The following is a 13,839-nucleotide window of genomic DNA, read 5'->3' on the forward strand; positions in this document are numbered from 1 at the left end:
GAAAAGCACATAAGATGTGATGGAGTAAAAATATAGTTTCAGGGGAGGAACCTGATAATGTTGTCGATGAAGAAGGGGATGCCTTGGGCATCCCCAAGCTTAGACGCTTGAGTCTTCTTAGAATATGCAGGGGTGAACCACCGGGGCATCCCCAAGCTTAGAGCTTTCACTCTTCTTGATCATAGTATATCATCCTCCTCTCTTGACCCTTGAAAACTTCCTTCACACCAAACTTCTCATAAACTTCATTAGAAGGGTTAGTACATAATCAAAAACTCACATGTTCAGAGGTGACACAATCATTCTTAACACTTCTGGATATTGCTCAAAGCTACTGGAAGGTAATGGAACAAAGAAATCCACCCAACACAGCGAAAGAAGCAATGCGAAATAAAAGGCAGAATCTGTCAAAACAGAATAGTCCGTAAAGACGAATTTTTAATAAATACTTCCGTTGCTCAGATCAGAAAACTCAAAACTAATGAAAGTTGCGTACATATCTGAGGAACACGCACGTAAATTGGCATATTTTTCTGATTTTTCTACAGAGAAAACAGCCCAGATTCGTGACAGATAGAAATCTGTTTCTGCGCAGAAATCCAAATCTAGTATCAACCTTCGATTAGAGGCTTCACTTGGCACAACAAAACACAAAACTAAGATAAGGAGAGGTTGCTACAGTAGTAAACAACTTCCAAGATACAAATATAAAAGAAAGTACTGTAGCAAAATAACACATGGGTTATCTCCCAAGAAGTTCTTTCTTTATAGCCATTAAAATGGCTCAGCAGTTTTAATGATGCACTCATAAGAAATAGTAGTTGAAGCGAAAGAGAGCATCAAGAAGCAAGCTCAAAACAAATTTAAGCCTAACATGCTTCCTATGCATAGGAATCTTGTAAATAAACAAATTCATGAAGCATAATGCAACAAGCATAGAAAGATAAAACAAGTGTAGCTTGAAAAATTTCAGCACATAGAGAGGTGTTTTAGTAACATGAAAATTTCTACAACCATATTTTCCTCTCTCATAATAACTTTCAGTAGCAACATGAGCAAACTCAACAATATAACTATCACATAAAGCATTCTTATCATGAGTCTCATGCATAAAATTATTACTCTCCATATAAGCATAATCAATTTTATTAGTAATAGTGGGAGCAAATTCAACAAAGTAGCTATCATTATTATTCTCATCATCAAATATAGGAGGCATATTGTAATAATAATCAATTTTATCCTCCATAACAGGTGGTAACAAAAGACTACTATCATTATAATCATCATAAATAGGAGGCAAAGTATCATCAAAGTAAATTTTCTCCTCAATGCTTGGGGGACTAAAAATATCATGCTCATCAAAACCAGCTTCCCCAAGCTTAGAACTTTCTATATCATTATCAACAATGTTGTTCAAAGCGTTTATACTAATATTACTACCAGCATGCAAATAAGATTCCATAGGTTTTTTAATTTTCGCATCAAACAATCCATGTTTTAAATCAGGAAATAGCATAAGAAGCTCATTCTTGTCCATTATGTCAAACTAGTGTAAACAAGAAACAAAAAGATGCAATTGCAGGATCTAAAGGAAATAGCTTTGAGTACTTACGATGCGCCGGAAAATAGCTTGGTAGCCGAGATCCGGAGTGTGAGTACCTTTTACCTTTCCTCCCCGGCAACGGCGCCAGAAAATAGCGTAGGCTATGATTATGATCTCTTGTAGATTATGAAGTTAACTATTGCTATGATGGTATTGATGTGATCTATTCCTCCTACATAGTGTGAAGGTGACAGTGTGCATACTATGTTAGTACTTGGTTTAGTCGAATTGATCTATCTTGCACTCTAAGGTTATTTAAATATGAACATTGAATTGTGGAGCTTGTTAACTCCGGCATTGAGGGTTCGTGTAATCCTACGCAATGTGTTCATCATCCAACAAGAGTGTAGAGTATGCATTTATCTATTCTGTTATGTGATCAATGTTGAGAGTGTCCACTAGTGAAAGTGTAATCCCTAGGCCTTGTTCCTAAATACTGCTATCGCTGCTTGTTTACTGTTTTACTGCGTTACTGCTGCTTGTTTACTGTCCTGGGCAAAGCACTTTTCTGGTGCCGTTGCCACTGCTCATATATACTAGCCATGTATCGCGAGGTGGCGATAGTAAAATCTATTTGGAGTTTCGTTCCCTCGTCCGCTAACGATGCGGCTAGTCCGTCCCACCTTAGTTTGTTTTTCACTGTGTTTTTCTAGATGGTAAGGCGAGTGCTACATCCTAAAGTTAGAATAAGGTTATCTCTACCTTATCACTGGCCAGCTAGTGCGTCCAGCGTTGACGTAGGGCACAACGCGGAGTCGTGTGTCTAGCGGATCTCCTAGGATCCAGTCAGTTTTCGTGTTTGTTGGTGTGGTTTCAATCCATTCTCTTTCGACCCACGGTTGTCGCGTCAGTGGTGGAGGGGTGAGGATGGCGGTGCGACTTTGGCTCATCGATAGGTGCTCCAAGTATATATTTACAATTTTCATTACTTTTTAGATTGTTTGTACTGATTTTTAATTTTTTTCTTCGAAATGGGGAAATATCACCCCGGCTTCTGCATCCAAGGGATGCACACGGCATTTTTATTAGATTATTCACAACACCTTACAAGAGCAATACAAAAGATCAAACTCAAAACCACCTCGCTAAACCTACAGAGGGATGAAGGGGGTGACAATTCACCAACTCACATCATCCAAAAAACCAAATGCCTTCCCAGGCCGCCCAATAGCAGATGAGAAGCACATCCAGTCAAGTAGACTCTCAGCGCACGCCAACGCACACGCCATAGAAGTTGCTACCGCCGTCTTCCTCGACTCCATCTTCAAGAGAGATCATCGCATTGACCATGTCAGGCCTGCCATTGATGCCGCCACAGCGCCAGACGACTCCACCATCCTGCGTGCATCCATCACATTGCATCTGTCTCCTAGCCACCACTGCACCATACCGCGGCGACTCGACGATGCCGACACAGCAAAAGCACACCGTTCCACCTCAGCACCACCACCATCTGTTATCTGCTCCAAAAACAATGCCCCCAATAGGTAGAATGGCGTTGCGCGCCGCTATCGTTCGATCCGGGAGACCCGGGTCTAGGTTTTCCCCTAGAGCAGCCCAGGCGAAGAACGCGGACTGTAGAGACAATGCCTTCAACAAGGTAACAACGAAACGTGCCGCCATCATCCGCCATGACCGAAGTCCGGGCCGGCTTTCACCGGCAGCTGCGCCTCGCCATCGGGAGCTAGGCGACGGATCGCGAGATCCGCCAAGGCTAGCCACACAACTAGCCGATCTCCTCCAGTGAAAGTGAAGAGCACCACCGCGGTGCCACGGCTAGCACCACCGGACACCCGCCACCCGCCACCAGGTCGACGCCGTCACCGCCATCCAGGGCCGCCGCCCTTGGTGTCGTGGTCCCAGACCTAGAGGAGGAGCAGCACGAGATCCGCCCCCATCACCGCCCGTCCAGCGAGGCCGAGGCTAGGAAGGGAGGAGAGGGCCGCGCCGCCAGCGCAAGGTGTCGGGGCCATCCCCCCAGCGCGGAGGCGTGCCTCCATACTGCTACACCAGGGGACCGCACGTAGATCCCCGCAGCCCCCATCACCGGCTGCGCCAGGCTTCGTCGGCGGCAGCCTCAGGGGACGACAAGGAGAGGGGAGAGGGGTGGGGAAGGCGGCGGCGGGGGATTAGGGTTCCGCCCCTAAGTCGCCTCTGTACTGATTTTTAATTGAGGCTAAATTGTTTAAATTTTTCTTGGTAAACGGGAGAAGCGTGAGGAATTCCCCTGTGTCAGGGTAATTCATGTCAATAAAGGGGTGTGCTCCGGTGTCCCCCCCCCTGGTGAACGACGTTCAGGTGGGATACCCGTTCGAGACGGTGGGGCCGTATTAGTCGCGTATAATTATACTCCACGTCATTTTCCACATAGATGATCGGATGCCACGTAGATATTGTACGTATCTTAGGTGAAGACGGTTTCCGCCGGCCCCACGTCATTAGAATCGGAGTTGGACCCGAAAATTACGTCGATCAAGTGTAGTTGATGCCGGCGATAGGCGGTGGTTACGGGGAAAATATTTGAATCCTTGCGTGTGCGCCATTGCTGGTTCTCCTTAGGGTTTGGAAGGTTCTATCGGGAGGGAGACGGCAGGGACGACGACGTTGGGAACGGCAAGGCGTAGCGGTTTCGTTCGTGTGCGCCATAGCTCGTCCTCGTTAGGGTTTGGAAGGTTCTGTCCATCGGGAGGGAGACGGCAGGGAGGACGACGTTGGGGCGGCAAGGCGTAGCGCACGGCGACGAGGAGTCTGGGCAAGGTCGGACGTGGAGGCGGGAGGCGGATCCGGCGACGAGGAGTCTGGGGCAAGGTCGGACGTGGAGGCGGGAAGCGGATCCTACGACGAGGAGGCTGTGCAAGGTCGGACGTGGAGGCGGGAGGTGGATCCGGCGACGAGGAGGCTGGGCAAGGATCGCACGCGGGTTGTTCTGGCTCGCTACAAAGGCGGCGTTAGGGTTTGGCGGATCATTGTTGGTTCGTGGTAGGTAATTGATTGTAAGAAGTAATTGCATGTTCATGATTTGGTTGATGTTAGGGTTTGGGTTTCGAGCTCCTTTTTTGAGATGTACTTATTTTGGTTGTTACTTTGAACAGGCGATGGACGTTTCAGATTTGAGTGCAAGTTCAATGGAGTACGAAAGCGGAAATACAGATGAAGAGGAATTCAATATTTCGTCTGCCAACTATAATGCACCTCCTGAAGATGAACAAAGTTGTGGAGACGATGATGTCGACGAAAGTGTGAGTGAAACGGAAGTACTAGTTTTATTTAGTACTTGCATGTAAGTAGTTAAATACTGATTGTGCATATTTTTGCTAATAGATGGATGCAGATGGTGTTGATGTAGAAGATGATAATGTAGAGCAAGAAGAAGATGTTGACACTGATAATGTGAGTTTGTAGTAATAATTGTGTGATTGCATAAAAATATGGAATGTCTGATAATGTGAATTGATGTTGACATGGTTTAAAATGCATTAGATTCAGAGTGATGTTGTGGAGGAGCCAACTGATGACGAGAGATTGGACTGTGGTTTTGTTGATGAGGTATGCATTTTAATTTTATTAGGTGATATGTATGTTTAATTTATATTTAATAACTCAACAATGCATTTTATATAGTCGTGCCATGGCCGTTAATATTTCTTGTTTGGTCAGGTCTTAGTTGGCGATAATTCTTCTTACGACTATTACGGTGATTCAGACTTGGAGACTATAGAAGAACCTGTTAGAAGAAGACATGTAAGATTTATGAATTTATTCGTTGTATGACTCGCGGCCATGGCGTTTAAAAAATTGTTTTAAATGTTATCCAATTGTGCATGCAGGTGAAATCAGTTGGTAAGAAAAAGAATGGATCAGAGGATGAAGATGAGAGTGATACAGAAGATAAGAGAAAGTTTTACTGGGAAGTAATGGAGAAGACCTTTGTGTCTGAGGCAGCTGCTTATACTTTTTATAATGGATATGCTCGACAAGAGGGATTCAGTGTAAGAAAGTTCAAGTTCAAAGAGACTAAGGGTGCTAACAAAATAGTTCGCAGAAGGCGGTTTGTGTGTTCTCGGGAAGGAAAACGTAACAGCAAGTTTCTGACTATGGACAACCGCACTCGAAGGTTGAGACCTTTGTCACGTTGCAATTGTAAAGCGGAGTTGGATGTGAAGCTTGATAGAGGTTCGGGGGTTTGGCGAGTTGCAAAATTTGTTTACAAGCACAGTCATAAGTGTGCAGAACCGAGCGAGAGCCCATTTTTATGGTCACATAGGAGGATAAAAGATTTCCAGAAAGCGGAGATATTAGCATTGGCAGCAGCTGGGGTTAGGAAGCATGTGATCATGGATACCTTCCTCAGCAAGTATGGTCGGTACACCACTGTTGGGTTTACGAGGAAGGATTTGTACAACATGTGCTGCAGGGAGAAGAGAAAGTTACTTGCAGGTGGTGATGCTAGCTCAGCCATTGCCATGATGGAGAACCGGAGGAAGAAGTTTGCTGATTTTTTTTTTTTGAGTACGACGTTGATAGTAAAGGTCGTTTGAAAAGCTTGTTCTGGTGTGATGCTCAGTCCCGGCAGGATTACAATGATTATGGAGACGTACTTGTGTTCGATAGTACATATAAGATGAACCGATATGGTATGCCATTTGTTCCGTTTGTTGGAATTAACAATCACCGGAGGACGACAGTTTTTGCGTGTGCCATCTTATCAGATGAGACGGAACGCACGTATGTATGGTTACTGACGACTTTTTTGAAAGCTATGTTGCAGCAGAAACCCAAGTCAATAATCACCGATGCCGATAGTGCGATGATTAGAGCTATTCGAAGTGTGTTTCCGGAGCAGTCGCACCGTATTTGTTCATGGCACATTGAAAAGAACATGGCTCGGCACCTAAGTTTCAAGTCGTTGAGTGAGTTTCGGCTCGTTGTATTACACGACCACACCGGATATATTCGAGGAAAGATGGCACGCTTTTATCCAGAAATGGCAGACGGAGAAAACACAAACGTGGCTGAAAAGAATGTACAAGAAGAGGAGATTATGGGCAGCGGCGTACCTATCTGAGGGGTTCTGGCTTGGTATGAAAAGCAATCAGCGAAGTGAAAGTCTTAACTCATGTCTTCACCTACACCTAGACTACGGTATGACACTAGTGGATTTGATTTTGCACTACGAGAATGCTATAGTGCGCATTAGAGAGACGGAGGCAAAAGATGACTGCATCAGTTCACAGACATCACCTGTACCAGTAACCAATTTGAGGAGAATTGAGAGAGCTGCTGCAAAGGTATTCACTCCGGCAAACTTTTATATATTGCAGCAAGAGATATATAAAATAGAAGGCATTGAGGTTATAGATCAGTATAAGGGAACAGAAGGTGAGATGCAGTTTGTTGTTGCTTGGAAAAAGAGAAAGCATGCAAAGTTTTATGTTGACTATAAACCGGCCAACTCGGATAAATTAGTAGAGTGCAGCTGTCGAAGGATGATCCGGAGGGGACTTCCTTGCAAGCATATTCTGCATGTACTTGATGTGCTGGATTTGGATGAAATACCGGGTTGTTTAGTTCTTCTGCGATTCTCTAAACAAGCTAGGGGTGGCTTGCCAGCGAGGCGCGCGAGCGATCTATATGATTGGGGTTTTCCCGTAGCGGAGGAGCGACAAAGATTTACGAAGTTGAATGTGTTACAAGCTGAAGCATTGCAAGTTGCATACAAAGATCCACTGTTGTTCGAGCGGACCAAGGCATTTTATGCTGACATTATTTCAAACAAGATGGAGTATGATAATGTACCCAACCGTCCCACAAACTCGCTGAATACTAATGTAAATGAATTGGGTGACCCTGCTCAAGTTGCTGCTCGAGGTGCGCCTAAGAAACGAAAGCGTAGAGATGATGGACAAGGACCCGTGACAATGAATGGAAGGCCATTATCGTATGACGAGCGGGGTAGGGGGATTCGATGTAGCAGATGCAAAAAGGCTGGACACACCAAACGTAGCTTGAAGTGTGACCTGAATCCTAGGTGAGTATAAATTTTTGCTGGCGATGAATTATTTATGCATCCTTTTAAACTTTAGTTATTTACTTTATCATCTGTTTTGTTAATTGCAGGCATGTTGCGCATATGTTTGGAGGTCAGGATGATGAATGACTTATTTTCAAGGACGAACTTGGCACGACATTATGAAGCTTCAGTTGGCATGCCGATATGTGTTATGTAGTCATTGGCTGTATGAAGCTGTAGTCATTGCTCATTATGTGCTGTATTTGAAATTTTTTGATGATACTGATATTTTGATGGTGCTATTACTACATTAATTGATGGTGATGATATTTCACAATTTTGATGCATACAAATTGTTCGCAGACCGTGGTTTTAAAGTTATATTATTTAAAGATCTGTTATATGAAGGTGGAGTTGGAATGGTGACATGGGTTTTAAAGGAGATAATTACAAAAAGCCACCACAATTGCGGCTAGGGTTTCAAAAAACCTCCGCCTTTCATATTTTTGACAGAAAACCACCAGTTTGATCTAACAGCGTGACATATACCCACCACTTTGCGAAATGAGCTCGGTTTAGCGGGTTAAGCATCAAATTGACAGGTGGGGTCCATAGTCAAGCTGACGTGGCACGCTCGCCGCCGCAGAACGCAGTGGGTCCAGAGTTCACGGAGACAGGTCAAAACGACCCGGCCGGCCCGTGCGTTGGGTCGGTCTGTTCTTTTCTCCCCTTCTCCCGTCCGCCGCCGTCGCACGTCCGCCGCCGCAGGAACGCCGCCGCCGCCATGCCGTCGTGGAACGACGGTGAGAGCAGCAGCCAAGACAGTCTGCTCTCTGAGTTCGCACATGGGGCCGATCTGAGCCCAATGTCTCGGGTACGTGTTGAGGTAGGGTTAGGGTTTGGCAAAATTTGGGAATTAGTTGATTTACTCTGTTGTATTCGAATTGGTTGCATTTTATCTTGTGATTTAGGTCCCACAGACCATGTATGATCCGGATTACGCCGGTGTTCATGCTGGGCCGGAGCGCTGCCACCATCACTTGCCGTGCCACAAGTATGTGGCATTCGAGGGGACGAACACGGGCCGGAGGTTCTTGGGCTGTGGATGCAAGGTAGGAACATCTCTTCAATATCTTGTGCATTTAGAAATCCTTGTGCATTGAGAAAATGTTGTGACAGTTGTTGTGTTGTGGATGGATGTAGCAATAGAAAACCTTGTGGCATATTTAGCACCATAGTTTTGAGCCACATTGTTTCATCAACACTTGTACTAAATTTTGGAATAAAAATAATTTTCAGGAAAATATTTGTGAGACAGTATTTTGGGTGGATGAGGAGTGGCCACAATCTCTGAAACATGCATTGCTCCAGTTGTGGCATTCATTTGAGGAGGAAAAGGATACCAGAATCTCCAAAATGTAAAAACACTGAGCAACCAAGGTTTCACATCACAAGGTTGACAAGTGTGCCAAATCTTGGCCCATTCCATGGTGGTTTGCTCATTTTTCATCAATTTCCCCCTCTTTTCGTCCGAAAACCCCTCTCTCGACACATCTACACCATGGGGCCACCATGGTGCCAACTCCAAAATGTAAAAACACTGAGCAACCAAGGTTTCACATCACAAGGTTGACAAGTGTGCCAAATCTTGGCCCATTCCATGGTGGTTTGGTCATTTTTCATCAATTTCCCCCTCTTTTCGTCCGAAAACCCCTCTCTCGACACATCTACACCATGGGGCCACCATGGTGCCAACTCCAAAATGGAAAAACACAAAGCAAGCAAGGTTTCACATCACAAGGTTGACAAGTGTGCCAAATCTTGGCCCATTCCATGGTGGTTTGGTCATTTTTCATCAATTTCCCCCTCTTTTCGTCCGAAAACCCCTCTCTCGACACATCTACACCATGGGGCCACCATGGTGCCAACTCCAAAATGTAAAAACACTGAGCAACCAAGGTTTCACATCACAAGGTTCACAAGTGTGCCAAATCTTGGCCCATTCCATGGTGGTTTGGTCATTTTTCATCAATTTCACCCTCTTTTCGTCCGAAAACCCCTCTCTCGACACATCTACACCATGGGGCCACCATGGTGCCAACTCCAAAATGTAAAAACACTGAGCAACCAAGGTTTCACATCACAAGGTTCACAAGTGTGCCAAATCTTGGCCCAATCCATGGTGGTTTGCTCATTTTTTGGACATTCCCCCTCTTTTCGTCCGAAAACCCCTCCGTCGAAACACTTCCCTTTGCTCTACTATATTTACAGGCAAGGACTGTTGCTGATCTGCTCTAATATTTGGATGATTTGTTGCTGATGTGCTCCAATATTTCGATGATTTGTTGTAATATTTAACTTGGATTAAATTTAAATTTGCATTACTCATAATGTGCTAGCATATCAGTAAATCCACAGCCATGTTACCTAACCATCTATATGCAAATTTGTCACTACTAATACACTAGGATTCAGGAAACGCCCTCATCATGTTAATGAAAGACATGCATATTTTTGTTTTCAATTATGGATTACGTTTCTTTTGTTTATGTTTCAAACTTGTGCTAAACTTGAGCTGTGCTTCCATTCACAAATTAATGCAACATGCAACCACCATCATTCCAAATGAAACACACAGCTAAGCATCATAACCTACATAATAATTCAACACACAACATAGATCCACACAGATTCAGTAATTAAGACCATCACTATAGTAGATGGTCTGACAACTCAGTTCAAAAGCAAACCAAACATTGTTCAACACAACACGCAGCAGTAGTTCCAACATCATAAACCAAAAGCATATCTACAAAAGCATCCAGAGCAACCACCATCCACAGGAACTAGGCTTCAAGCATCCTCCATAGCAAGCACCAAGAGAAGCCCATGATGCTCTGCCCTAATCTGCTTGGAGGTGCCAGTCTGGGCTAGCTCCTCGCAGTGCTGCCTCAGGCTATTAAGCTTGCCATCCCTGGGCTTCACCTTGTGCCATGGACAGAAGTACTTCCCCCTCTTCTTGAAAGGGAAGGCCAAAGATCCAGCCTTCGCAGCAGCTTGGTCTTGAAGGATCCAATGTTCCTGCTGTCCACGGACTCGGATGAATCCTGGGAGTCATACTGCACAACAACAAAATGTACAAGTTATGATTACAGATACAAACCAAACACAATGAAATACATGCAATGGTACAGAACAACTTGTATAGCTCACCTCCAGGGAGCCATCTGAATCCTGCAACTCCTCATATGGAGCAGGAGTGGAGCAGTAATCGGTGGAGCAGTGCACAGTGGAGCAGTGCAATCGGTGGAGCAGTGGACAGGTGGAGCAGTAATCGTGGAGCAGTATTGTGTTCTTCCTCCTCCTGGATTGGAGGAGGGACAGGCTCTAGTTTCCTGGATTGGAGGAGGCACATGCTGCTCCTCCTCGCGCTTCCGCTTCTGGAACCTTCACCACCGCATAGAAATAAGATAAGTCACCACAGTAATCACCTTAAGGAAAATAACATCCAAATACTATGCATACCAAATAGATCATCTTAATTATTCTTTCATTATATCTTATGTATACTCCAAACTACCTGATCATGCATATAAGGGAATTATATTTATAGTTACATTATGCTAGCACCTAGCCTGATCATGCTTTCATTATACTATACACTACAGGACCCTTTCAATCATAGCACAATAATCCCATGATAAATCCCCACATTAATCTCAAAAGGTTAATGTTCTCACATTATTCTAGCTCATCAAAATTAGCTGGATGCTTACATTATAATTTTGCAATATAATCAGCACATACTAAATAATTTACAGTACAGCCGTGTACATAATTTAAATAAAGGAAATTTCCAAGTAGCAGTACACAGGAGGATAATTCTTGACAGTCTAACTGAGATAGATGTATATTGTCTGCTCTGTTAAGCAATGCATCAGAACTGCAATAAGTCAACAAGCTTCATTTTGCTAATTGGTAGTGCCCCATCAGTGCTAAAATTTCCCTTGTCAAATAAGAAAGGAAGAACAAAATGAATTTTGTTCTTATTGGTAGTGGCCCATCAGTGCTAAAATTTGCTACAGAGTTGCATCACTTTGTCAATGAAAACTTTGCAAACATGTATGCTCATACAAGCAAGTTATCTATCACTAATTTTGCTAATTTCAAGCTATTTGTACCAGGCAACATATGAATATCAAGCTTTAAAATGTAGTTAATGATATCTTAATCTACATAGGAGTTGACAAAGCATTGAATACATCAATTTAATATTTCTGTCTCAATAATTGTGAGTCTACTAAAATTTAAGTTAATTCTTATGTCACCAAATGTTACTTGTAACCCACATTGCAACTCATAACTAGCATAAATCAGGAAACAAATCAACAATACTGGTATTTTTCTCACTTACAACCCATATTGCAATTCATATCCACCATCAATCACGAATCAATACAACGGGCTAGGTTATTTATTGCATTCACAACCCAATATAAACCTACAAAAATCTCTGTTGCAACAAAAATCCGATCATAGGTACCAACTATTTCTTTGTTACATATTAACCGGCATAGCAAGATATCTCTACAGCAAAAGGACTACGCCCAAGATCCATCGATGTCCAGCATTTAAAAAACATACAAAAATCAATCGTTCTTCCTAGGTCATTCTCATCTCCAAGGCACCCCCCCATGCATCTGTAGACCCGCTTAATCGAAAGCAAAAACAAGGGACAGAGAACTTACCTCCATCTGCATGTCCGCCTGCACCTCACTGACGTCGCCGGCAGCCGGCGCAGCCACCAGATCCGCCACCGTCTTCACCGCCGCGGAGGATGAAGCCTCCTCCACAAGATCCGACGCCACCTTCACGGCTGCGGCAGCATCTCCGCCCGCATCCAGATCGGCCGTTGCCGCCACCACCGTGCCGACGACCACCGACCCGATGATGGAGGACTCCACGGCGGTGGTCCTCGCAGCGACCGCCGACCCTCCAGCACCGCTTTCCCCTCCAACCGCCTGCGCCGATGGATCAACTTCCACCACCGCCACCGTCTTCACATCCTCCGCGGCAGCTCCCCCAGCTTCCATCGCGTACGGATCTACTGGATCGCCGACGATCTAATACCTAATCTACCGGCGGGCGGAGTGAGGGAGAGGGAGGCGGGTTTTTTGGCGGAGTGAGCGAGAGGGAGAAGATGGGGAACGGGGGGAAATGGCAGCGGGCGTGCCAGACGGATGGCTTTTATATTCCCCGACGATTCCGCTCCCTAGCCACGTCTGACTACACGTCACCGACGCCTCCTCTTCCTTGCCACGTTGCTGGCCACGTCGCAAACCGTATACGTACAGAATACCGTACAAATGCATCCGCGCGGCCCGCTATACACAACGCCGAAGGGGTATCGGGTAATCTTGACCGTCCATGTGTTTTTCACCCCAACGTCGTTCGCCAGGGGGGACACCGGAGCACAGGCGGTCAATAAATCCTAAAGCTAAGATAAAAGTGAAGTTTACTCTGAAATAAAACGAAGACAATCAGTCATGAAGCAAAAAATTGGGTACGCCAAAGAGTGTGAACAAGTGTCACGTCCATCTAGGCGCCGCCAACAAAGAGGAGGAGGCGTGTTTTCCTACGCCGGGACGCCGACGAGCTACCTAGGCAGCCTGCCGGCCGGCTGGTTTGCAGCCCAGCAGTACGTATCTCCGTCGGATCGCCGTACAGCGGAGGCAGCAGCACGCGTTCGCCGTTACGTCAGTGTCTTGTCAGTGCGGTCCCCGTGGGCTCCGTGGCGGATCGTGTCAACCCGCCGGAGACAGGCGCCTGAATTGGCACTTGCTAGCGAGGCACGTATGTACGTACGTTCCGCGCGGGTGCCCGGACGGCCGGACAGAACGACCTTGCATTAGGCCATTTCGGACATCCAAACGGATGCGTCGTGTTCGTTTGCGTCGGATGAAATGGTCGAAATCGTCCGGGCGTCCGTTTGCGTCGGGGATGACTCCAGCGGCACGACGCATAATTTTTTTTCATTCATACGCCATAATTTACATGATAAAAAGGACATAAAAAGCCAGAAAGGCGTGCTAAAATACGCGCTGTCTACTGGTCGTCGTCGCTGACGAGGTCAATCAGCTGCGGCGTCGGCCATGGAAGCTCGTATGCCGGCGGTGGAGGAGGTACCGCCGCACGGGCAGGAGGCTGTGGCCAGGGATCCCAC

At 45.4% G+C, this 13,839-nt stretch overlaps 1 protein-coding gene across 1 annotated transcript; it reads left to right on the top strand.

Annotated features, from left to right (window-relative positions):
• The first annotated feature begins 4,701 nt into the window (after positions 1 to 4,701).
• On the top strand, positions 4,702 to 6,464 carry LOC127309642 (uncharacterized). The gene is made up of 5 exons (XM_051340415.2): positions 4,702 to 4,845; positions 4,928 to 4,996; positions 5,087 to 5,152; positions 5,264 to 5,347; positions 5,434 to 6,464. The coding sequence occupies exons 1-5, from the start codon at positions 4,702 to 4,704 to the stop codon at positions 6,142 to 6,144; spliced, it is 1,074 nt and encodes a 357-aa protein (XP_051196375.2). The 3' UTR covers positions 6,145 to 6,464.
• The last annotated feature ends 7,375 nt before the right edge of the window (positions 6,465 to 13,839 follow it).

Source organism: Lolium perenne, chromosome 6, assembly GCF_019359855.2.
Source record: "Lolium perenne isolate Kyuss_39 chromosome 6, Kyuss_2.0, whole genome shotgun sequence".
Lineage (NCBI taxonomy): Eukaryota > Viridiplantae > Streptophyta > Magnoliopsida > Poales > Poaceae > Lolium > Lolium perenne.

Excerpts from the sequence above, each read along its gene's own strand:
- LOC127309642 (XM_051340415.2), top strand. The coding sequence starts at position 4,702 with ATGGACGTTTCAGATTTGAGTGCAAGTTCAATGGAGTACGAAAGCGGA. Across the intron at positions 4,846-4,927 it reads ACGATGATGTCGACGAAAGT|ATGGATGCAGATGGTGTTGA; the intron begins GTGAGTGAAACG and ends TTTTGCTAATAG. Across the intron at positions 5,348-5,433 it reads AACCTGTTAGAAGAAGACAT|GTGAAATCAGTTGGTAAGAA; the intron begins GTAAGATTTATG and ends TTGTGCATGCAG.